This window comes from Doryrhamphus excisus, chromosome 12 (assembly GCF_030265055.1).
Source record: "Doryrhamphus excisus isolate RoL2022-K1 chromosome 12, RoL_Dexc_1.0, whole genome shotgun sequence".
Lineage (NCBI taxonomy): Eukaryota > Metazoa > Chordata > Actinopteri > Syngnathiformes > Syngnathidae > Doryrhamphus > Doryrhamphus excisus.
In genome coordinates this window covers 11,419,143-11,444,383 of record NC_080477.1, presented here as the reverse complement: position 1 = coordinate 11,444,383, position 25,241 = coordinate 11,419,143, and the positions used below count along the sequence as shown (strand labels likewise).

Below are 25,241 nucleotides of genomic sequence, written 5' to 3'. Positions count from 1 at the left end.
ACACTCACATTCACATATATCAACAATTTATAGTCAATATATTGATCAATGATGCAAAAAATTATAATTTATCAGTATTTCAGATTATGCTGCACCAATTGAACTGTTTTTTTTTTTATACACCTACCTGACGCTTAGGGAACTAGCCTATAAAACGACTGATTAAAGTTCAACTCTGACTGAGCTATTGGTGTCTGTCATGGTAAAAACATACACTTTTAATAACCAGTCAAACACTAGGCCCTAATATGTTACATAGCAATACAGTGACATCACACAATCTTTGTACGTATGAAATCAAAATGCTTTGATTAAAACACCTTACGACTGCTCATATAACGTCATCATTATAAACATCATGAATTACATTGTTTTGCATAGGATGAGAGCCATTTAGTACATCTTCTCAAGGGAGAAATGCATCTTAGATTCACTTTCGAGTAGTCAGTGTACAGTTTGGATTAGATTTACTTTCAACACAAGTGAGTACAACTCACCGTGAACATTAATCTTAATCCATTTGGGCTTGGACTTTACCAAAGCTTCAGTGCCACCACCTTCGGCTTGAGGATGTTCAAGTGTGGGTTGAGGTCTGGAGGAGTAACAGTTATGGACACCCCAAAAAATAGTTTAGGTTTAATCATGTGCACCAATACAAAAATACAATACAAATACAAAAAAAAAACAGTGACAGTCTGGTATATGGTGCTGTATTGTGTTATGTGTTGCAGCTTAAGCTTAAACTGTCAGAAAACAATAAAGTGTGTCCTGTTACAAAATAGAATAATTAATAATAAATTTAAAAATACAATTTTTTTGTGCTGGGTGCCCTTTTTTACTGATTGGATAATCTGCTCTCCAAAATATCGTAGCAGTACTAGCAGTACCATTCAAATAAAAAAAGACATCAATTAAGGTTTGTATACACTGAACTGACCACTACAAAAAATATTGTATAATTGTTAAGTGACAAATTACCTTACAGTAATAATTCTGTCCGCCAGATGGCGACAAATGACAGGGACAAACGCTCCATTCAGTGACGGCACGCCACCGTCTGGGTTGTTTTAACGTTCATCGCCATGTGAGGTCGCTGTAAACAACAAAGCCACTCGGAAGTGGCCTACTTGAGTTGACGTTTGTCTTTCTTCCTTTCCCGTAGTCATCCCTCTCTTTTTTAAGACTTTCAAAGATGATCTGCCCCACAAGGTAAGGTACATTTTTTGGCTTCTTTGTCGTTATTTATGTGTATGTGTTGTCTGTTCTACTTCTTCTAAACGTCTGGATTATTCGTTGTGGTGTCACGTCACGTTGCTATGACGACGCGTGCCTGACAACTCCCGATTAACCCCTCCAGTTGTGAAATTTGTACATGACTTCGAAGATATTCTGTTTTCTCCTTAAGGGATGTCCACAAACTTGGTGATTAACGTTACTGTACACAGCCAAATGTTTTCATTGAAGAACGTTTGAATGATTTATAAGTAAAGCTGGAGGCTGCTGCGGCAATGTGAGTTGATATGAATGTGCTGACTTCTCTGGCTTGTCATTGCAATGGAATTGGACTTGTTTCTGCCACTGCCCACATTTCTCCACACGTCTGCCCTCGTTGCGTCCCAAGGCTGAGCCCAGCGAGGGCACAGATTGGCTTTAACCGGGATTAAACCAATGAGAAAAAAATTTGAATTTGCTGGCCCTTATCTTTCAGCAACATGTGGAGGGCTCTGAGCAAATGGCACAAGTTGATCTTTTGCTTCCCTTTTGGCAAAGCGTGTTTTCATGCCAGATGACACTTATCAAACATAGACCACAAGAAACAGGGGAATCTTGAAGGGGCCAGTAAATGAATTGTTTTGGGGAGACTGTGCATATTTGGGTGCTTGCTGTGTAACATCAGGCACAGCTGCACCATACAATGAAATCCAATTCACAAGCTGGAACAAAACAAAAATATTCAGTAAAGATAATTATTCTCAGATATCAGAACCAAACTTTATTTCTACATGTTTGAATACACTTAAAAAAGAAACATCTAGAAGAAAATCACGAGTATCCATTCTTTTTCTATACCGCTTATCCTCAGGGTAAGCCAAAGGTACTGAGACTCCCCCATCAAATCCAGTCTATATCAATATGAACGATATTTCCTTTTTTTGATATCAGGCTTAAAAGAAATACTGATATTGGAAAAATATGGATATATTGCCCAGCCCTAGTACAACATGCAAACTATACACACAGGAGCTCCAACAGAGAGTCAACCTGATACCACAAATAGATTGTAGTCCTTTGGGTTTCTATTCCAGTGTAACAGCAGCCCCCCAATAAACTGTAGCTAAAAATGTAGCCAATTGTAGCTCAATGGAAAGCATACTGGTTATGATGAATTACGTATAAGGCATTATATTGGATCCAATTAGATTGTAGTCGTGTACCTAATGAAGTGTCTGCTACATTTCCCTCAGTGATGGTTCCAGTGTTATGTCCACGCTGTATCAGATTTAGACGGCAAGCTTTGATAATCTGCCCGCCTGATATTAGGTTTCACCTCATCACTCGGTGACGAAGATGAGTGCTATATTTGCATTCTAAACATGCAATTTCTTGCCTCATCAGGTAATGTAATTCCATGCTTCATTAGGACTGTGAAGTTTATCATTTGTCATCAAAGCCAAGCTGTCAATAAATGATTAAGTTCCACATGTGGAAAATGTAACTTCTGGACTCCAGCAAAATGGATTGAGCTTACATGTTAATTGCAGTTAGGAAAAGAGACTTTGTTTGATGTTTCTGCTATATTTTAGTCACAGCCAAAGTGCTGCTATGCATTGAGCTATTAAGGAAAACAAACCTCTTGAGAGTCTGCACAATAATTAAAGTGTTAGCTCAATAATGTGACTGAGATTGAAAAGCAGTGACTGGTAAAAGATTGCATCAGTTCCATATTCCAGATGGGATTATGTCAGCACCGACATTTGGTATGCTTAGGTTGTTCAAGTTACCGGAGGCTCTAAATTGTCTATTGTTGTGAATGTGAGTGTGAATGGTGTTTGTCTATATGTGTCCTGTGGCACCGGTGATCCCGCCTCTCGCCCAATGTCAGCCTCCCACGACTCTGAAAGGGATAAGCAGTACAAAATGAATGAATGCGCTAAAATTGCAAGTGCATTATCCCGAGTTAGTGGTGAAGAAAGGTCATCACGACCAAGGCTAACCGTTTTAGCTTAGTATTTGTTCCTAAGTGACACTGTGTGCTTTGACAATATCGCCCCAACTCGTGAGTGCAAATAAACAGAAATTGCTGTGTGACAGGATGATGGAGCGAGTACGGACTTGACTTGTGATGAAGCATCCCCTCTAATTACTTCCTGCTGAAACTGGAGATGACACAGAGCCCACTTTTGAATCCGCTTGGCGCTGCACTCATGTTTGCTCCTCGCTTCTGTGTTTCTTTCTGCACAGGAACAAACACTATTAGGGTCTGAAATCTGTGCTCGTACTCTTTGCTGCTTTTGTGTTCGTGATGGCACGTACAACTGCATTTGTGTTATATAGAATAAATAAAATCACATACACAAAATATCTGTTGTGTTGTTATCAAGCATGTTATTACCATTCAACAAATGTCCAATTTTTGCTAAGGAAGAACAATGTTCATTAATAATATTTATACATTATTAAATACAATACATAATTAGATTCATATTTTTAAAAGCTAATTTATGTCAGTAGTTGAATTAATTAAGTAAATAATATATAAAATAAACATCAAACTTACTTATTTCTTCATTAAACACACACAACTTAATGCAAGTCTCTTTTCTGCTCCGTTCTCCTTGGGCTGTGAGGCGTTCATGTGCACTCCTAATTGTAAGAGTAAGAGGCGATACTTTTCATTTTTATTTACGTGCCACCAATTACAATTGGCGTATCCCCTTGTACCCCACTTTGGGAAGTTAGGTTACGTGTTATGTAGTATCGACACAGTAAATCTAACATGAAGAAAAATATTGTCAATCATTTCTGACAATACACAGTACATATATGATGCAGCTCTTGTATCATTATTGTGTGGATCCCAATTCTGTGCCTGGTGAGTGCATTATTTAGTTTTTTGGTTACACTGTCTTACCTAATTAGTGGCAGCTGGTACGTTTTCATCTTCGTTACCGCACTGTATCGCCGTTAGCTCTCTTATGAAAATAAACAACACTCCGCTAACTTGACGTACGTGAAGGATACGTCACCACTCTCTGTCGTTTGTTCTTTTTGATCGCATCCCCTCCACTCGTCACAGCACACAGAGGTACATACTGTAGCCTCTCATGTTGCTAGAACATGTTTTGGGACCATATCGACAAGACTCAAGCTTTCCTTGCTTTGTGCTAATGTCCAAGCTGCAGTCTTCATTCATAAAGAGTAAAACATGCCATCATTCCGGCGTTCCCATAGAGGGGTTGTAGTTTTAGAGGAAAGCAGGCAAAACCAACACCGGTAGGTGGATGCTTCCTCTAAACACTTTAGCTTGTCGCTATTTACCTGCAACCTGACACTTCCGGTGCTGTGTAAATAGTTTTGTTTCTCTTAAATGCGTTGGGAAAGACGCCGCCACGAGAACTTGAAGGCACCGTTAGAAATAGATACACGACGGCTCATTCGTCAAGAATTCTGTCTGTCAAACGCATTAGCCAATTATATCAAATAACTCGAAAGACGTAATGGGTGAGCAGTATTGGCGCTCCTGCCCCAAATTGTAAATTAGCAGGGCAACTTCAAAGATGCCGTCAAGACGCACTCTTATGGAGGTAAGTTGACCTGCTACATCACATTTGCATTTTACCTGGGTGAACATTATCTATATAGTCTTTATTGAATGACTGTGTAATAGAAACAGAAAGAGCATGTTGTCTCACAATATGTTAATTCGGGAATCTAATCATAAATGTGACAATTTAGAAACGTTATTAAAGCAAATTGCATTTAATATAATGTACACTACAATTATAATTATTTTGTTACAAGCATTTTATTAAGTACTTTAGACCTGAGCTGATAACTTAACCTACAATGTAGTTATTGTTACATTTCTAACAATGATTTAGCAGTATAATATGCACTTATTTCACAATATTAACCATTATAATTACCTTCTTAATCATAAAATAACAATTTTTAACTGCAGTGGTTTCCAAAATGTGGCTCGGGAACCATTTTCTCCTGGTGACTTTTATTGTAGATAAAAGATTGTAGAAATAGAATTTAACACACAAAAAAAGGGAAAACTAGTGCAAAAAGTAGCAGTGTAAAGACAAAATTAGAAATTAAATAAGAAAGGTTTGTTATTATTGTTAAAATAAATAAAAATATCAACTTGACCCCCAGCGTTGCTACACCCCTGTTTTTCTGCATTATTAGTGTGGCCCCCACAAATTAGCGATTTGGCATTCAAGGTCCCGCATATTTGCTGATTTTTGGTCAATTTTTTTTTCTGTGGAAAATACATCTCAATCACCAGAAATAATAATTTATAAATACATGATAATACAGGTTCAACATACCACTGTTAGAAAGCCTATATTTTTTGCATGATATTATCGTTATGTGTCACTGATAATGTTTTTTATCAAGCTTTGAGATTTCACACTTTGTTTGGCGGGCCTTGAATGCACCACAGTGCACACCATCTGTCGCTCACTCACAGTTTTTCACACTGATGGTGGTAACCCGTGTGAAAAGCAGGGAACCACTTGAAACTATCTATACCCTATTTATTTTTAACATTTTCAAGCTTTCAACAGATACATAAATACCTTTATTATATTAGATATATTAATCTTTTTATTTTGCTGGTTCGTTTATAGTAGAACTGACAATTTTTGTCCAACATTATTTGTAGGTATGTCTTGATCAGATATCCGGGATCGGGATCAGGTTCCGATGTGCTGTTTTTTTGAAGATTGGATAGCATCGGACTACACACTAACTCCGCTAGATGCGGTATGCGCTTCAAAGCTGGTTGCTACTCGACAGAAGAAAACTGTTATTAGTCTCTGTAGCTACAGCGGTAGTTCCCGGGGACTGCTGTGTCATGGGAAGTTCTAACCGCTGGTTTTTAATACTCAGGACCGTCAACCATTGATGAGAGAAAACCAAACAATTTTGTTGATTTTACTGTATAATAAAAAAGTAAATACTAAAAAAGTAAATAATAGTCTAAAGAGCAGATGCCCTCATCCTTAGTGAGAGCGGAAGTACATCGAACCCACCTCCTCTAAGCCCATCCCTCCTGATCCATTCTCTGCTGATACACTCATCACATGCATCTACCTTCCACAAATGAGATATGATTGTGGTGATTGAAATTTCCAGAGGCTGTCACAATCATTTTGATTTGAAAATAGACAGGAGATAATGGGAGAGACAGGCCTGTTATTGGAGCCCTGTCAGGGCTAAAATGATGCGCCAAAGTGAAGAGGTTAAAGACACAGCTTCCTTGTTAATAATTAATTGCTGTGCGTGTGGTGGATCCACTTCATTGCTCCCAGTCATCACTTGATAATTGCTTTACATTTAATTTGGCTACAGAGACTGTTTTTCAAGGTGGTTAAATTGCACTTCAAGTTAATATGGTCGCAGACAGAGACAGCAGTTTGGTCATAGACCAGTGATTAAAAAATGACAAGGTAGACTAAAGGTATTAAGTCAGTGATTGAGTTACAGTTGCTCATTTAATTAACACAACTAACCTAACGTAGAAATGTCACGTGTGCTGATAAAAAGAAATTAATAGTAGTAAAACTCAATATTCTGGTCTGCAAAGTATTTGATCGTTTCAGTCTTTCATCCACATGGAAACTGTATTTTGTCAAGAGTGGGGTGACCAATAGTGACAAGTCGATACTCCCATTCTCCTGACATTTTCTTTGTCTTATATTCTGAAATGACTCGCAGAAGTAATTCAACTTCTCTCACCAGCATGAACAAGCTGAAGACAACAGACTTATGTGCATGCGTTCTTTCTTTTTTTTTTATAGTTTGGTATAGTTTGGTTCGTCTGTTTACAGCGCCACATGTTGGTGTGCCTTGTGTAGTACATTGTTTTCACCCAGTGATCTCTACCCCTCTGGATGGGACTGAGCACAGTACTACGCACACTACGCACAGACAGTTCCATCACCATGGCTGAGGTATCTGGGGTGGTAAAAATGCTCCTCAGTGGCAAAGCTCCGGGAGTGGACTAGTTTTGCCCTGAATTCCTCAAGGCTCTGGATGTTGAGGGTCTGCCTCAGCTGACACGTCTCTCCAACTTTGTGTGGAAGTCAGTACCTTTGGATTGGTAGACCGGGGTGGTGGTCCCCCTTTTTAAGAAGGGTGACCGGAGGGCTCCTCAGTCTTCGTGGGAAAGTCTATTCCAAGGTGCTGAAGACAAGGGTACAACCGTTGGTTGAACCTCTGCTACAAGAGTTTTAATGTGGTTTTCGTTGCAGTCGTGAAAAACTGGACCAGCTCTACACCCTCGCAAAGGTGCTGGAGGGTGCATGGGAGTTTGCGTACTTCTAAAAGGCATTCGACCGTATCCCTTGCGGCATTCTTTGGGGGGTGCTCCAGGAATACGGGACTGGTGGCGCACTACTACGACATGCCATTTGGTTCTTGTACAACCAGAGCTTGATGAGACTGATAAGACTCAGCACCCGGATGCACCAGCGGCCATGGTTCTCAATCGGAAAAGGGTGGAGTGCCCCCTCGGAGTTGGGAATGAGATCCTGCTCCAGATGGAGGAGTTCTAAGTATCTTGGGGTCTTTTTCACGAGTGAGGGAAGGTGGTAGCGTGAGGTTGATAGGCGGATTGGTGCAGCTTCTGCAGTAATGCCGCGCTGTACCGGACCTTTGTGGTGAAAAGAGAACTGAGCCAGAAGGCAAATCTCTCAATTTACTGGTCAATCTATGTTCCCATCCTCACCTACGGTCATGAACTTTGGATTGTAACCGAAAGAACGAGATCGTGGATACAAGCAGCTGAAATGAGTTTCCTTCATTGGGTTGCTGGACTTACCCTAACAGATAGGGTGAGGAGCTCAGTCATTTGGGAGGGGATAAGAGCAAAGCCAGTTGAGGTGGCAGGGGCATCTAGTCCGGTTAGTCTAGTCGGCCTCCTTGGTGAGGTGTTCTGGGCATGCCCAGCCGGGAGAGGGCCCCGGGGCAGACCTCGGACACGCTGAAGGGATTGTGTCTCACAACTGGCCTGTCTCACAAATGGAATGGAATGAATATTACCACAGTATCATTGGCAAACAAAAATCACAATACACCATAATCCCCCATTAATTTGATCCGAGAGCACCAACAACAGACAATGTAGAGTCTACCATAACACTATACTATTTTCAGTAACTTGACAAAAAACCCTTTTGCTTCTTCTCTAGATGGCCGAGGCAGCGTTTAGTGGGTTAGGGAAAAACACAACATCCAGGGGCATCGCGGAGAGAGACGTGCCTCACATCCGTCTGGTTGGTGATGCCGATGTGGAGGTAAAGACAGCTTGTTTACATAAATCTGTCACACTCTCAATGTTTTTACATCTGCAATCTGCACTATTTGTATTAAAAGATGATCAAAGTTAATTTTGCTGCTGTAGAGCTCACGGCAGTATACTAATACATTTAACTTCTCGCTTATTCAACACACACAAAGCACACAATTGGTTAGCCTTGCATGCATACAGATAATGAGTAAGTTAATTAGACCTGAGATTGAAACCAACTGCAGCAGCAAACTCATCATTTGTAACTTGAATTAATATGACTAGATTATGTAGCCCCAGAGAAAAAAAAACAGTTCATTTTCAGGGTATGTTTTTATGTTTAATAAATAAGTAAAGCAGGGCAATGATCCTCAATTTAAACTCAGTAAAAAAACGTCTGATGTCTTGGACGTGCAAGTGTTATGAATTATACGATATATTTTGTCACCTCATAGGATATATACGCATTTGGAAAAAAGTTGGGCCATGGTAGTTATGGGGTGGTGTATGAAGCCACGCACATTAAGACACAGAACCAATGGGCCATCAAGACTGTTTGCAAGGCAGAGGTAAGTGGTTCTTGATGGCATTACATTTAAATAGCAGGAACAGCCACTGTGATTTAACAGCGTATCCTTTCAGCCAGGAAGTACAAAAATCAAGATGCTGGAGCAGGAAATCAAAATACTCAAACAAGTGGACCACCCTCATATATTACGTCTGGAAGAGATCTATGAAACCGCTCAGGTAAGTAAACCTTGCTACCATCTACAACATCGCATGCATTTACAGATTAGTTGCTGAGATGCATCTCTACTTTTTCAAGATGACATATTTGGTTACTGAGCTGTGTGTTGGAGGGGAACTGAAGCAGGTGTTACATCAGAAAAAGTTCTTTCCAGAGGAGGAAGCAAGACACATCATCGGCTGCTTAGCTGACGCCATCACCTACCTTCACAAAAAGAGTAACACATTTCTATTCATTCTAAAATACTTCAATTGTGTTCATTTGTAACAGTTGAAATCAAGAGAAAAACAAGTCGTTATTTTTTTCCAATTCCATATTTGCTCAGTTCCAAAAAATGTCGTTGGAAAACATTAAAATTACTGGTACACCTGTTTTATTGAGAAGTGCTGCATCCTCAGGTACCATTAAAGTCAGTTCATAATGAATATAAAATTTTAATAAAGTGGCATTTCATGTATGTGACAATATGGGGACCAATACTTACTAATAGGTGTATTTTTTCCTGAACAAAAATCCCAATGTGCTGTACTAATGATGTAGCAAGGGACTGCTTTTCAGTTGTGATTAGTCCCACGGGGTTCTTTGACAGCCTCAATAGTCATCTGCTCTTGTTAGTTACTAGTTGTTCTCAGTCTTTGATTTAACATTCATTGTTACTGCAGTTTCAAACGGTATGTTGCATGGTCATTTGGCAACAATAAACAGTAATTTTACCTCAGAAATCATTTTGATGGCACACTGGCTTGTCATATGGAGAATGGCATCTCTCTTCGCCAAGGCGACTGCCTGCATCACCCACTTTAGAGGTCGATAATATTTGTACCTCACTTGGTAACAATTGCTATCAAGACAGCAATGATTCTCACCTATAGACTGATCTGTTATGCATTATATAGTAAATATGGTACTATGCTACGATACGACATAATGCTTGCGCAGTGGATTGTTTATGTGGAAAGAGCATGTCACTTGCTTTGTCGATGATAAAGAAACAGTGTCGAAACTCATTACGAATGTATGTGTAATAATATGCTTCATTAACTACAGACATAATGCACCGGGATTTGAAACTTGAGAACATTCTTGTGAAAAATTCTCTTGATGACTACAGTGGCAAGCTTGATATCAAGGTAAGGTCACATTTATGCTCAAACTTTCCAATCCTCTTCTTTGTTTTACGCTATTACAAATCTTGGGTTGGAAAATGTTTCACCCACAATCTTCTTTCTATTTAGCGCTTTAACTATACCTCATTAGTACAACCTCCCTCTGGTTTTGACCACCTGCACAAAGTAAGGCAGCGGTACCTTTAAAACAAATAACCAGCTGAGCCCAGCATGTACAGAGTTGATCACAAGCCAGCCAATGCAGCATGTGGCATGCAGGCAAAAAAGGGGGCTTGGCTATGCTACATTTCCAATCATAAGTATCATTATTAAGAAATACGCACACAGTAATTTTAAAATCTGGAGAATACAATCTATGGATCACCTACTTTTACGTGGGCGATGTAATGTTGTGTTCAGAGTTGTTTGTTTATATGGTTTTTATTTGGTTTTCTCTAACCAGGTGGCAGATTTTGGATTATCAGTGAAAACATTTGGGGTTGGAAGTGAAAACATTCTGTCAGAAGTTTGCGGGACTCCAATCTATATGGGTATGACTACTGAATCATCTAATGATGATAAGAATGATTTTCATAGAATGAAATATTATGTAAAATGTTTCAATGTCTCTAATCGCAGCTCCTGAAATGATGAGCCAACGTGGTTACACACACTGGATTGATATGTGGAGTGTAGGAGTCATTATGTTTATTTTGTAAGTAGACACACACACATGTCTTGCCCACATAAACTATTAATATATCAGTCTGACCCGTATCCTCTTGCAGGCTTTGTGGGGAGCCTCCGTTTGTGTCAAAAACAAAAGAAACCCGCCTTAAGGAGATTAGAACAATAGGAGTCAGATTTTCTTCACCTATCTGGGACACAATCAGCGATGCAGGTGGCGCTTTGTCTCCTATTTCATTTGTATATAGCTGCAAACTAAATGTAAATTGTGATTTAAAAAGTATTAAAAAGTTTAAAAAGTATACATATAGACTTTATAAAGCCCAGAATGACCTGACTGAGTGTGTCAACAGCAAAAAGAGTACTGACGTGCCTCCTGAAGGAAAACCCTGCGTACCGCATGTCAGCTAATCAGCTGCGAGACAACCCGTGGATTACAGTAAGACACCCTACTACTTCTTACTGCATTTGTAAGGGTGCCCACTTGAACGGCACGAGGTGAACTCACAAGGCGTTTTGTTCAACAGGGTGACACTAACACGCCCGCCGTACCCCTCAATGCACTCGAGATGATGCACAACTTCCACGAGCAGGAGAAGAGTAAGAACATTTAACTTCCAAATTGAAATGACCATAATAAAAATGTTCTGATCAGCACTGAATATAATTCACAAATACTTTTGTCATTATTTTTTTCATCATGATTGGTTTCCTTTTGAACTTGATATGTTTATCTTGGTCTGTATATTTGACACCTCTCAACAGTCAGAGCAGAGACAGAGCACATGAGACCTAGACATGAAAGACATGCCAAATAAAGCTACATTTGGAATTATAATACCATCTGTAGACATACTGTACATTAATGGACCATAACATTAAGTACACTTCTACAATATCATGAAATCCAACAATTGAGCTGCATTAAAAATATAGTACTATAGAAATGCACTGACTCACACTGATAGCTGTTTCTAATATTATGCCTAAAATAGTATGAAATACACAAGAGAATAAAAAGTCACAAAGAGCAGATCAAGCTGTAATTAAAGATCATATGTGCAGATATACCTAATGTTCTGGCCATATAAATGATGATGAGACATTGGAGATTTAAAGAGACTGGATGCTACATTCTCCAAACAAGTGTGATGCCTTACAAAGCCGGAAGAGTTGTGATATAATGCTATTTGTACGTTAAAGATGTTGGCACCCTGTAGGCCGCTGGAGTAATATTGCATGTAAACAAAGCATGGAGTTTGTAAGTCATGTACTGTAATGCTACTTTTCACAACAGCTACACAGGAGCCAGAAGAAAACCAGGACTTGAATTATGCTGCCAGAACTGCTTCACCATCTTCATCACAGGCTGAACGCAATGGCGTGAGCCACTCACATCTAAATGATGCTCCCTGCACACCCTCAACATCCACTAAGCTGGTAATTTATCACTTTTCTCAACAGTGACAAGTACATCAACAGATAAAACTGAAATTTCATTTTAAAATGGACATCTACTCTCAACATTAGATGCACCTATCCCACTAAAATAGGCTTAGTTTGAATACAGGATTGAAGTGCATATTTTTGGTTATTTTGTGGCAGTTTGACTTTGACAACAACAATAGATTATAACAATATTAATTAAAAAATGTTTGGTGACATTCACTCAAAACTGAGCACTTCTCTCTGTATAAAAGCTACATTTTTTGTTGCAGTGAATGCTTGATTAATGTCTGTTCTTTACTTGTATGATTGTGTAAAGACCAAAGAGGGCAGTGGTCATCATCAACAAGACAAGCGTAAAAGCACACCCGCGGACTTGAATCAACCCACCACCCAACAGGTTTGTTGTTGGTGGTTTTCAGATTTGAGGCTTGCACATTTGGTTACACCACTAGATGGTGCCAAATTCACCTCACACAGAAGGAGCAATAGTGACAACACCATGTTGCTGTGTTTACATAAACATGATTGACAATTGTGTTATGTAATCTGAATATGAATCTTAATTCCTGCAGACTGGCGGGAGACCCTGCAAACAGTCCAGTTTAAAGTCTCGCAAGTGTCAACGTAAGACCAACGTCAACACGGTACAGAAAGCAGCCACCCATCAAAATAGCCACAGATCTCCACCACCTCCTGTGAAAGTATGACTGGTTTCCAGAGACAGCTAGACTGACAAAGACTAAACATGCCTCACATGACAAGGAAGGACCTCAGAAAGTAGATTGTGTTTCATAAAGAAATGATTTGATGATTATTAGCATTGTTTTATATATGTTTTGCATATTTAACTATATGGTTTAGTAGGGAATTGTGAGTAGTGCAATCTTGACTCATCTTGGTAATGAGTAGCGATACACGGGTGATGGCAGGGCCAAATAAATGTATGTACACCTCTGTGCATTCTAATAAGATTCAATGCTAGAGCGATATCTTTATGAAGATAATAAAGCTCATTATAATCTACATTGTTGAGCTATTCATTTAATAATACATTCATTATAGTGGTTTGTAGTGATGTACATAGGGTACTGCATATTACATTGTTATTACGTATTATTGGCCGAGTGGTTAGCATGTAGGACACTCAGTTAGGAGATGGGTTCGAAACTCCTCTTGTGGAGTTTGCATGTTCTCCCCATGCGTGTGTGGGTTTTCTCCGGATACTCCGGTTTCCTCCCACATTCCAAAGACATGCTAAGTTAATTAGCGACTCCAAATTGTCCATAGGTATGAATGTGAGTGTGAATGGTTGTTTGTCTATATGTGCCCTGTGATTGGCTGATGACCAGTCCAGAGTGTACCCCGCCTCGCCCAAAGACTGGATGGATGGATTATTTCAGTGCACCATGTACACCACTCCAAACCACAACCAAAATTAATTAATTACTTAATTAATGTTGCCACCAGTATAGAATATATGTACTGTATGAAAGCAGTGCAATCTAAAAATCACCTGCACGTACTGTCCTATTTGTGCCAAAGGGGCTAGCTCTGACGGACATTTGTGCAGATCTAATGCACAAATGTTTACTTTTAAACCTATTGCTGTTGCCAGACTGCCCAAACAATACATGGCTTTGTGGAGCATTCTTCTGGCTATTCAAACACACAGAAAGATCAACAAAGGTGACGTCTCTGTTTTCTCTTTTAAAGGAGCAAATTAATCAGATGACGGGAAAGGGAGCCACACAGCAAATCTCTGTCCTTAACCTTTTATATTGTTAAGTGTGGATAGCTTTTCTGAATGGATCTGCAAGCATTGAGATACTGTCCTTTGAATAAAAAAACATTTCATTTTGAATGACACCTGACAAGAGATGGCTGAGTGGCAGAGATCAAAGGTCAAATCAGTACAAGGTACATCTTTTAAACCTTACAGATATCAAAGGTCTAGTGAAAAATGTACGTTTTATACTTTTTCTTTACTTACAATAATATGTGCACCTAGTGTACTTCACTTTCTGGCTCCAATCTTTAGAGAAGTGGTCAGTTTTCAAGATCTGTGTTTTCATCACTTCATGAAGAAAAACACTTTTCGTCATGGACATAATACCACCCCTGACCCACCCATAACTAGATAAGCCCATCCTGTGTATGCACCCACCACTTCACGGAGGACAGCTTTGTATAAAAGCAGGCTTCGCTACCCTTTGTCAAATAAAGACCAACATACTCTGCAAACTGGTCAGTCACCTACAAACATTGGAGCTCTAAGGCCCTGTCCACATGAGAGAGAATTCTCATTCCTGAGAATTTTCTTTTTGGTGGGTTGGAAAAAAGTTACAAGGTACACCAATGTGTGACGTGTAAAACATGCAGGAGGAACCACGTGACACACCAAACCATAGAAGAATAAAGACACTGAAAAAAATGGAGTGACTTTTACTTCAAAGAAATCACAGTAACTTTTTCCACATAATCTGAGTAAATATTACAAGGAACATTGTCAAGTAAACTATACATCATTCTCAAGATCTACTTGCTTTTTAAGAATGTTTAAAAAAAAAAACATCTTAAGTAACATTATTAGCATTTTGCTTTAAGTCCATTATGTGACTTCTACGAGTCATTATGCAGTATGACAACAAAATATGAGGAGACTGTCAACTATGTCCGTCGAAATATTAAAGATATTATGTTGGGTTATCGTCACAGCTCATTATCATGAGGTCATCACCATTGTATTGCAATGACAAGCCGGCTTTTTCAGATTGTGCCACTCTGGAAAAAAGTTCAAAATATTTCAGGTCATCCAGAACACTGTCCCAGGCTAAAACCATTAAAATATTTTGCCGTTTTGACCTGAAAACATTTTTGTTTTTCCTCTGTGAATAGGCTAACCTAGCAGCGTATATGTAAATAGTGCTTCTGGCAGAGACAAGCATGTACTAGTGATGTGCAGGTTTATACTGAAATAATGATACCTCCCATACCAGCTCTACAATCGATTATCAATGATTCTCTAATCAAAATATCGATACTTTGACACTTGAGTGATTTGACGTAATGTATATTATTAACAGGAAGACAGTGGAAACTAAATTATTGTGATCTTGTCTAGAGGTGGTCTCCGGAATCCTCTTCCACCTCTACTTGACAGCATGTTTTGGAGTTTTGTTTGGGGTTGTTATTATGTTATTACTGTCCCCTGGTTCAGAGCATTATGCTTCATGTTTATGAACGGTTCTCCCTCGTGCTGACAGCACTCATGCAGCCATGACACTTGCGCCACCGTGCATGTCTATAGATAAGACACACTTGTCTTTGTACTCATCACCTGGTTGCCGCCACACACACTTAACACTATCTGAACCAATTATCTTGGGTTTCAACAGACCACTGGACACGGTTGCAGTAATCCATGTCCTAAGTCTGATTGTCTTCAGCAAACTATTTTGGCATCATCTTTAGAAAGGGCTTCTTTCTGAGATGACAGCCATGCAGGCCAATTTGATGGAGCATGCGCAGTATGGTCTTATCATTGATGGGTTGACCCTTCACCCCTTCAACCTCTTAGCAATACTGGCAGCGAATATGACGCTGAGGAACTTTTTTGATTGACCATGGTGAGGGCTACTCTGAATGGAACCTGTCCTATGGCCACCATGCCTCAGCTCTGTGTCCATGTGTTGGCAATCTTCTTAAACCTAGAAACCCTTTATGTAAATCAACCATTTTTTTTCACATTCTTAGTTTTTTACCATGAAGTGAGGTGGTGAACTTGCAGTGACCAGCGTGTGAGAGTGTGAACACGATAACACCAAATATAACACATCTGCTCCCCATTCACACCTAACACCTTGTAACACTAACGAGTCACATGACCACGGAGAGAAGAAATGGCAAATTCAGCATACGTGGTACAGTTTAACATACGTGTGCACTCACTTTTGTTGCTAGAGTTTCAGACAACGGTTATGTGTTTAATTATTTTGAGGCCAAATGTACAAGGTTATACAAGTACATTGACTACTTTGCATTGTATCAGCTTGTTCATTCTTTTGCGTTAAGATAGCAAAAATATATAATTAAATATTTGCATAAATGTGAGGCATATACTGGCCTACTCACCTTTTTAGGGCTCGAGCACTGACCAGTGCGAAAGCCCTATTGTAATCGTAATGTTTATTATTATTAGGGCTCGAGCACTGACCAGTGCGAAAGCCCTATTGTAATCGTAATGTTTATTAGGGCTCGAGCACTGACCAGTGCGAAAGCCCTATTGTAATCGTAATGTTTATTATTATTTATTATTATTATTATTATTCTGCCAACCGTCGGCCTTTTTGAGGGCCTCAACATGCCCGAAAACTCACCAAATTTGCTGAGCGCATCAGGTCTGGCGAAAAATTTTATATTTTATGGGTTTCAAATATAATGTTCCAAAATTGGCTCTCTAGCGCCACCTTGAATTTTAAAAAAAATTAGCCCCCGCCACCAATTTCACCGATCGTCACGAAACTTGGTGGAGACGTCTATCGTGACAGGACGGACCAAAAAGTCTCAAGAACCCATATTGGAAACCGAACAGGAAGTCGGCCATTTTGGATGGCGCCGGCCTTTTTCGGGCCAGAAGTTGGGGTCGTATCTCGACGAACTCCTCCTAGGGGGTTTGACCGAATGAGTCCGTTGTTGCATCAACGGACACTAGATGGATGGCCGACGTTAAATTGCGAAGGATTTTGGGATATTCCATATGATGTGGGCGTGGCACGCCCCCAAATTTTGCCCTTTTTCATCTGCCCGGGCCTTGCACGCTGAGCGTAACTGTAGACGTGAATAACTTGGCTCCACGTGGTCAGATCTTCATCATACTTGGTACATGTGATCATGGCCCCGCCCCGAAGGTCCCCGTAGGTCACTTCCTGATTTCGTCGCAGCGCCACCTATTGGCGACAGGCTAAAGGCGTGTCATCTACATGAGGCCTTTTCTGGCAGGAGATTCATCAGATGAACACCGAGGTCACAAGGTCACTGCCTGACAGCCTGGTGAAGCCTGTTGATGGACCATGATGCAGGAAAAGCGCACGTGGTGGGCGTGGCCTGGCGGCGAATGCTCAGGCCTCGCCGTTTACAAAGAAAGGGTCATCATTCGCCCGCAGAAGGTCGCATGTGCTTGAAAACTCATAAGGAGGGGCAGAATCCAGGCCTGAGGGCCCTGGTGGGGCCCCCATTTGAAACCAAGCCAAATTGACTCACTAGCGCCACCTACAAGTTTTAAAATAATTATCCCTCGCCTCCCGTTGCACGTATGGGCATGATTTTCGGAGGAGACATCACTCGTGACAGGACGCACAAAAAAGTCTCAAGAACCCATGTTCAAAAACCAACAGGAAGTCGGCCATTTTAGGTGGCGGCGGCCATTTGGGGGAGGATGTAGGGGTCGTATCTCGACGAACTCCTCCTAGGGGGTTTGACCGAATGAGTCCGTTGTAGCATCAACGAACACTAGACGGATGGCCCACGTTAAATTGCGAAGGATTTTGGGCTGCTACTTAGGATGTGGGCGTGGCACGCCACCAAACTTTTACTTTAACCTTAACTTTTACCTTATCTGGCCCTGCCTGGTGTCTGGCCTTGCCTTGAAGCAATGTCCATCAAAGTCAATACACAGTTTGACTGACAGACTGATGATGTCAGTCGATGGACTATGATGTGTGTAAAGCACATGTGGTGGGCGTGGCCACGGCGAATGGTCAGCCTTCGCCATTGACCATCGAAGGCTCATATTTCGCCCGCAGAAGGTCACAGGCTGCTGAAATCTTACACGTAAGGTCAGAATCCAGGCCTGAGCGCCCTGGTGGTGCTCCCATGTGACACCAATCTAAATTGACACACTAGCGCCACCTAGAACTTTCAATTCATTATCCCTCGCCACCCGTGCCACGTATCACTATGATTTTCGGTGGAGACGTCTATCATGACAGGACGCACCTAACGCTCCAGAACCCATGTTCAAAACACAGCGCCACCAACTGGTGGAAATGTATATCTGCCGTAACTTCCTGATTCATGGTCAGATTGTCTTGAAATTTTTTTTGGTGTGTTGGGTCAATATCTGGTCTGTTATACTGTGTGTACATAGACTGTATAGCGCCACCAACTGGCGAAAATGTATATCTGCCGTAACTTCCTGATTCATGGTCAGATTGTCTTGAAATTTTTTTTGATGTGTTGGGTCAATCTCTGGTCTGTTATACTGTGTGTACATAGACTGTATAGCGCCACCAACTGGTGGAAATGTACATCAGCTGTAACTTCCTTCCACATGGTCGGCTCGGCCCCAAATTTTTTCTGGTGGTTTGGGGTACCCTCTGGTCTATGACTGTGTGTGTACATAGACTGTGTAGCGCCACCAACTGGCGAAAATGTATATCTGCCGCAACTTCCTTATGCATGGTCGGATCAACTCCACATTTTTTTGGCTGGGTTGGGTCAATCTCTGGTCTGTTATACTGTGTGTACATAGACGCTGTAGCGCCACCAACTGGTGGAAATGTATATCAGCTGTATCTTCCTCCCACATGGTCGGATCTGCCCAATTTTTTTTCTGGTGGTTCGGGGTACCCTCAGGTCTATGACAGTGTGTGTAACTCCCTTACCGCTTATCCGATCGCCGCGGTTTTTCGTACGGCGCGTCCGCACACCCGCCCGGTCACGCGCGCGCCCCCGACCCGCGCGTACCCCCGACCCGCGCGTACCCCCGACCGCGTCGGGGTGCTCGAGCCCGCTCATCACTGCTTGCAGTTTTAATTATTATTATTATTATTCTGACGAAATGACGGCCTTTTTGAGGGCCTGAACATGCCCGAAAACTCACCAAATTTGGCGAGCGCATCAGGTCTGGCGAAAAATTTGATATTTTATGGGTTTCAAATATAATGTCCCAAAATTGGCTCTCTAGCGCCACCTTGAATTTTAAAAAAAATTAGCCCCCGCCACCACTTTCACCGATCGTCACGAAACTTGGTGGAGACGTCTATCGTGACAGGACGGACCAAAAAGTCTCAAGAACCCATATTGGAAAACGAACAGGAAGTCGGCCATTTTGGATGGCGCCGGCCTTTTTCGGGCCAGAAGTTGGGGTCGTATCTCGACGAACTCCTCCTAGGGGGTTTGACCGAATGAGTCCGTTGTTGCATCAACGGACACTAGACGGATGGCCGACGTTAAATTGCGAAGGATTTTGGGATATTCCATACGATGTGGGCGTGGCACGCCCCCAAATTTTGCCCTTTTTCATCTGTCCGGGCCTTGCACGCTGAGCGTAACTGTAGACGTGAATAACTTGGCTCTACGTGGTCAGATCTTCATCATACTTGGTACATGTGATCATGTTCCCGCCCCGAAGGTCCCCGTAGGTCACTTCCTGATTTCGTCGCAGCGCCACCTATTGGCGACAGGCTAAAGGCGTGTCATCTACATGAGGCCTTTTCTGGCAGGAGATTCATCAGATGAACACCGAGGTCACAAGGTCACTGCCTGACAGCCTGGTGAAGCCTGTTGATGGAGCATGATGCAGGAAAAGCGCACGTGGTGGGCGTGGCCTGGCGGCGAATGCTCAGGCCTCGCCGTTTACAAAAAAAGGGTCATCATTCGCCCGCAGAAGGTCGCATGTGCTTGAAAACTCATAAGGGGGGGCAGATTCCAGGCCTGAGGGCCCTGGTGGGGCCCCCATTTGAAACCAAGCCAAATTGACTCACTAGCGCCACCTACAAGTTTTAAAATAATTATCCCTCGCCTCCCGTTGCACGTATGGGCATGATTTTCGGAGGAGACATCACTCGTGACAGGACGCACAAAAAAGTCTCAAGAACCCATGTTCAAAAACCAACAGGAAGTCGGCCATTTTAGGTGGCGGCGGCCATTTGGGGGAGGATGTAGGGGTCGTATCTCGACGAACTCCTCCTAGGGGGTTTGACCGAATGAGTCCGTTGTAGCATCAACGGACACTAGACGGATGGCCCACGTTAAATTGCGAAGGATTTTGTGCTGCTACTTAGGATGTGGGCGTGGCACGCCACCAAACTTTTACTTTAACCTTAACTTTTACCTTATCTGGCCCAGCCTGGTGTCTGGCCTTGCCTTGAAGCAATGTACATCAAAGTCAATACACAGTTTGACTGACAGACTGATGATGTCAGTTGATGGACTGTGATGTGTGTAAAGCACATGTGGTGGGCGTGGCCACGGCGAATGGTCAGCCTTCGCCATTGACCATCGAAGGCTCATATTTCGCCCGCAGAAGGTCACAGGCTGCTGAAATCTTACACGTAAGGTCAGAATCCAGGCCTGAGCGCCCTGGTGGTGCTCCCATGTGACACCAATCTAAATTGACACACTAGCGCCACCTAGAAGTTTCAATTCATTATCCCTCGCCACCCGTTGCACGTATCACTATGATTTTCGGTGGAGAAGTCTATCATGACAGGACGCACCTAACGCTCCAGAACCCATGTTCAAAACACAGCGCCACCAACTGGTGGAAATGTATATCTGCTGTAACTTCCTCACGCATGGTCGGATCGTCTCCTAATTTTTTTGGGTGGGTTCGGTCACCCTCCAGTCTGTGACTGTGTGTGTATATGGACTCTATAGCGCCACCAACTGGTGGAAATGTATATAGCTGTAACTTCCTTCCACATGGTCCGATCGTCTCTAAAAATTTTTTGGTCGGTCGGGTCACCCTCCACACTTTGAATCTGCGTGTCCATAGACTCTATAGCGCCACCAACTGGTGGAAATGTATATCAGCTGTAACTTCCTTCCACATGGTCGGATCGGTCCCAAATTTTTTTTGCTGGGTTAGGTCACCCTCCACTCTGTGACTGGGTGTGTACATAGACTCTATAGCGCCACCAACTGGTGAAAATGTATATCTTCCGTGACTTCCTTCCACATAGTCGGATCGGTCCCAAATTTTTTCTGGTGGTTTGGGGTACCCTCTGGTCTATGACTGTGTGTGTACATAGACTCTATAGCGCCACCAACTGGTGGAAATGTATATAGCCGTAACTTCCTTCCACATGGTCGGATAGTCTCTAAATTTTTTTTTGGTCGGTCGGGTCACCCTCCACTCTTTGAATCTGCGTGTCCATAGACTCTATAGCGCCACCAACTGGTGGAAATGTATATCTGCCGTAACTTCCTCCCACATGGTCGGATCTGCCCGAATTTTTTTCTGGTGGTTCGGGGTACCCTTTGGTCTATGACAGTGTGTGTACATACGCTATAGCGCCACCAACTGGTGGAAATGTATATCAGCCGTAACTTCCTTCCGCACGGTCGGATCGGCACCAAATTTTTTCTGGTGGTTCGGGGTATCCTCCGGTCCGTTACCGTGTGGGCGCATAGACTGTATAGCGCCACCCACAGGCGGAAACGTATATCCGCAGCAAGTACCTACCGCACGGTCCGATCGTCGTGAATTTTTTTATGGCGGTTCGGGGCGCCGGACGGGACGTGACCGCGCACATGCCTCCCCGCCGGCGTCGCCCCCTCCGGGCGGAAAATTGCAAGTGCCGTAACTCCCTTACCGCTTATCCCATCGTTGCGGTTTTTCGTACGGTGCGTCCGCGCGCCCGTCCGAACACGCGCGCGCCCCCAACCCGCGTGTACCCCCGACCCGCGCGTAGCCCCGACCGCGTCGGGGTGCTCGAGCCCGCTCATCACTGCTTGCAGTTTTAATTAGGGCTCGAGCACTGACCAGTGCGAAAGCCCTATTGTAATCGTAATGTTTATTATTATTATTATTATTATTATTATTATTATTATTATTATTATTATTCTGCCGATTCGACGGCCATTTTGAGGGCCTGAACATGCCCGAAAACTCACCAAATTTTGCAAGCGCGTCAGGTCTGCCGAAAATTGCGATCTGGTGGGGGTCCCGAAAACAATGTTCCAAAATTGACTCTCTAGCGCCACCTTTTATTTTTGAAAAAATTGGCCCCCGACACCAGTTTCACCTATCGTCACGAAACTTTGTGGAGACGTCTATCGTGACAGGACGGACCAAAAAGTCTCAAGAACCCATATTGTAAAACGAACAGGAAGTCGGCCATTTTGGATGGCGCCGGCCTTTTTCGGGCCAGAAGTTGGGGTCGTATCTCGACGAACTCCTCCTAGGGGGTTTGACCGAATGAGTCCGTTGTTGCATCAACGGACACTAGACGGCTGGCCGACGTTAAATTGCGAAGGATTTTGGGATATTCCATACGATGGGGGCGTGGCACGCCCCCAAATTTTGCCCTTTTTCATCTGCCCGGGCCTTGCACGCTGAGCGTAACTGTAGACGTGAATAACTTGCCTCCACATGGTCAGATCTTCATCATACTTGGTACATGTGATCATGGCCCCGCCCCGAAGGTCCCCGTAGGTCACTTCCTGATTTCGTCGCAGCGCCACCTATTGGCGACAGGCTAAAGGCGTGTCATCTACATGAGGCCTTTTCTGGCAGGAGATTCATCAGATGAACACCGAGGTCACAAGGTCACTGCCTGACAGCCTGGTGAAGCCTGTTGATGGACCATGATGCAGGAAAAGCGCACGTGGTGGGCGTGGCCTGGCGGCGAATGCTCAGGCCTCGCCGTTTACAAAGAAAGGGTCATCATTCGCCCGCAGAAGGTCGCATGTGCTTGAAAACTCATAAGGGGGGGCAGATTCCAGGCCTGAGGGCCCTGGTGGGGCCCCCATTTGAAACCAAGCCAAATTGACTCACTAGCGCCACCTACAAGTTTTAAAATAATTATCCCTCGCCTCCCGTTGCACGTATGGGCATGATTTTCGGAGGAGACATCACTCGTGACAGGACGCACAAAAAAGTCTCAAGAACCCATGTTCAAAAACCAACAGGAAGTCGGCCATTTTAGGTGGCGGCGGCCATTTGGGGGAGGATGTAGGGGTCGTATCTCGACGAACTCCTCCTAGGGGGTTTGACCGAATGAGTCCGTTGTAGCATCAACGGACACTAGACGGATGGCCCACGTTAAATTGCGAAGGATTTTGGGCTGCTACTTAGGATGTGGGCGTGGCACGCCACCAAACCTTTACTTTAACCTTAACTTTTACCTTATCTGGCCCTTCCTGGTGTCTGGCCTTGCCTTGAAGCAATGTACAACAAAGTCAATACACAGTTTGACTGACAGACTGATGATGTCAGTTGATGGACTGTGATGTGTGTAAAGCACATGTGGTGGGCGTGGCCACGGCGAATGGTCAGCCTTCGCCATTGACCATCGAAGGCTCATATTTCGCCCGCAGAAGGTCACAGGCTGCTGAAATCTTACACGTAAGGTCAGAATCCAGGCCTGAGCGCCCTGGTGGTGCTCCCATGTGACACCAATCTAAATTGACACACTAGCGCCACCTAGAAGTTTCAAATCATTATCCCTCGCCACCCGTTGCACGTATCACTATGATTTTCGGTGGAGAAGTCTATCATGACAGGACGCACCTAACGCTCCAGAACCCATGTTCAAAACACAGCGCCACCAACTGGTGGAAATGTATATCTGCTGTAACTTCCTCACGCATGGTCGGATCGTCTCCTAATTTTTGGGTGGGTTCGGTCACCCTCCAGTCTGTGACTGTGTGTGTATATGGACTCTATAGCGCCACCAACTGGTGGAAATGTAGATCTGCCATAACTTCCTGATTCATGGTCAGATTGTCTTGAAATTTTTTTGGTGTGTTGGGTCAATCTCTGCTCTGTTATACTGTGTGTACATAGACTGTATAGCACCACCTATTGGTGGCAATGTATATCAGCTGTAACTTCCTTCCACATGGTCGGATCTGCCCCAAATTTTTTCTGGTGGTTTGGGATACCCTCCAGTCTATGACTGGGTGTGTACATAGACTCTATAGCGCCACCAACTGGTGAAAATGTATATCTGCCGTCACTTCCTCCCACTTGGTCCGATCTGCCCAAATTTTTTTCTGGTGGTTTGGGGTACCCTCTGGTCTATGACTGTGTGTGTACATACGCTATAGCGCCTCCAACTGGTGGAAATGTATATCAGCTGTAACTTTCTCCCACATGGTCGGATCTGCCCGAATTTTTTTCTGGTGGTTCGGCGTACCCTCTGGTCTATGACTGTGTGTATACATAGACTCTATAGCGCCACCAACTGGTGGAAATGTATATAGCCGTAACTTCCTTCCGCACTGTCGGATCCGCACCCAATTTTTTCTGGCGGTTCGGGGTACCCTCCGGTCCGTTACCGTGTGGGCGCATAGACTGTATAACGCCACCCACAGGCGGAAACGTATATCCGCCGCAAGTACCTACCGCACGGTCCGATGGTCGCAAATTTTTTTATGGCGGTTCGGGGCGCCGGACGGGACGTGACCGCGCACCCGCCTCGCCGCCGGCGTCGCCCCCTCCTGGCGGAAAATTGCAAGTGCCGTAACTCCCTTACCGCTTATCCCATCGTTGCGGTTTTTCGTACGGCGCGTCCGCGCGCCCGTCCGGACACGCGCGCGCCCCCGACCCGCGCGTACCCCCGACCCGCGCGTACCCCCGACCCGCGCGTACCCCCGACCGCGTCGGGGTGCTCGAGCCCGCTCATCACTGCTTGCAGTTTTAATTATTATTATTATTATTATTCTGACGAAATGACGGCCTTTTTGAGGGCCTGAACATGCCCGAAAACTCACCAAATTT

General features: G+C 43.3%; 2 protein-coding genes across 8 annotated transcripts in view; one reads left to right on the top strand and one right to left on the bottom strand.

Moving 5' to 3' along the window:
* The window catches only part of LOC131139638 (probable serine/threonine-protein kinase kinX), a 76,008-nt gene that overhangs the window by 3,298 nt on the left and 47,469 nt on the right, over positions 1 to 25,241 (bottom strand). The window contains exons 1-3 of one of the 4 annotated variants that reach the window (XM_058089422.1): positions 4,133 to 4,675; positions 3,779 to 3,864; positions 498 to 3,454 (exon numbers count right to left, since the gene is read on the bottom strand). The exons of 2 other annotated variants lie outside the window; for them this stretch is intronic. The gene's annotated coding sequence lies outside the window, so the exon portion shown is untranslated. Of the gene's footprint in view, positions 1 to 497; positions 3,455 to 3,778; positions 3,865 to 4,132; positions 4,676 to 25,241 lie in introns of those variants that run through there. One more of the 4 variants, XM_058089421.1, reaches the window with a different exon arrangement.
* On the top strand, positions 1,104 to 14,824 carry stk33 (serine/threonine kinase 33). Of its 4 annotated transcripts, none has more exons than XM_058089419.1 (14): positions 1,104 to 1,209; positions 8,427 to 8,531; positions 8,980 to 9,093; positions 9,167 to 9,271; positions 9,351 to 9,489; positions 10,320 to 10,402; positions 10,842 to 10,929; positions 11,018 to 11,093; positions 11,167 to 11,279; positions 11,419 to 11,504; positions 11,593 to 11,665; positions 12,363 to 12,505; positions 12,831 to 12,911; positions 13,087 to 14,823. In XM_058089419.1, the coding sequence occupies exons 2-14, from the start codon at positions 8,427 to 8,429 to the stop codon at positions 13,219 to 13,221; spliced, it is 1,341 nt and encodes a 446-aa protein (XP_057945402.1). In that variant the 5' UTR covers positions 1,104 to 1,209; the 3' UTR covers positions 13,222 to 14,823. The 4 variants fall into 4 exon arrangements, with proteins under 4 accessions (XP_057945402.1, XP_057945403.1, XP_057945401.1 ...); XM_058089420.1 differs by lacking the exon at positions 1,104 to 1,209 and adding an exon at positions 1,387 to 1,510 and having other exon boundaries at positions 13,087 to 14,824; XM_058089418.1 differs by lacking the exon at positions 1,104 to 1,209 and adding an exon at positions 4,261 to 4,494.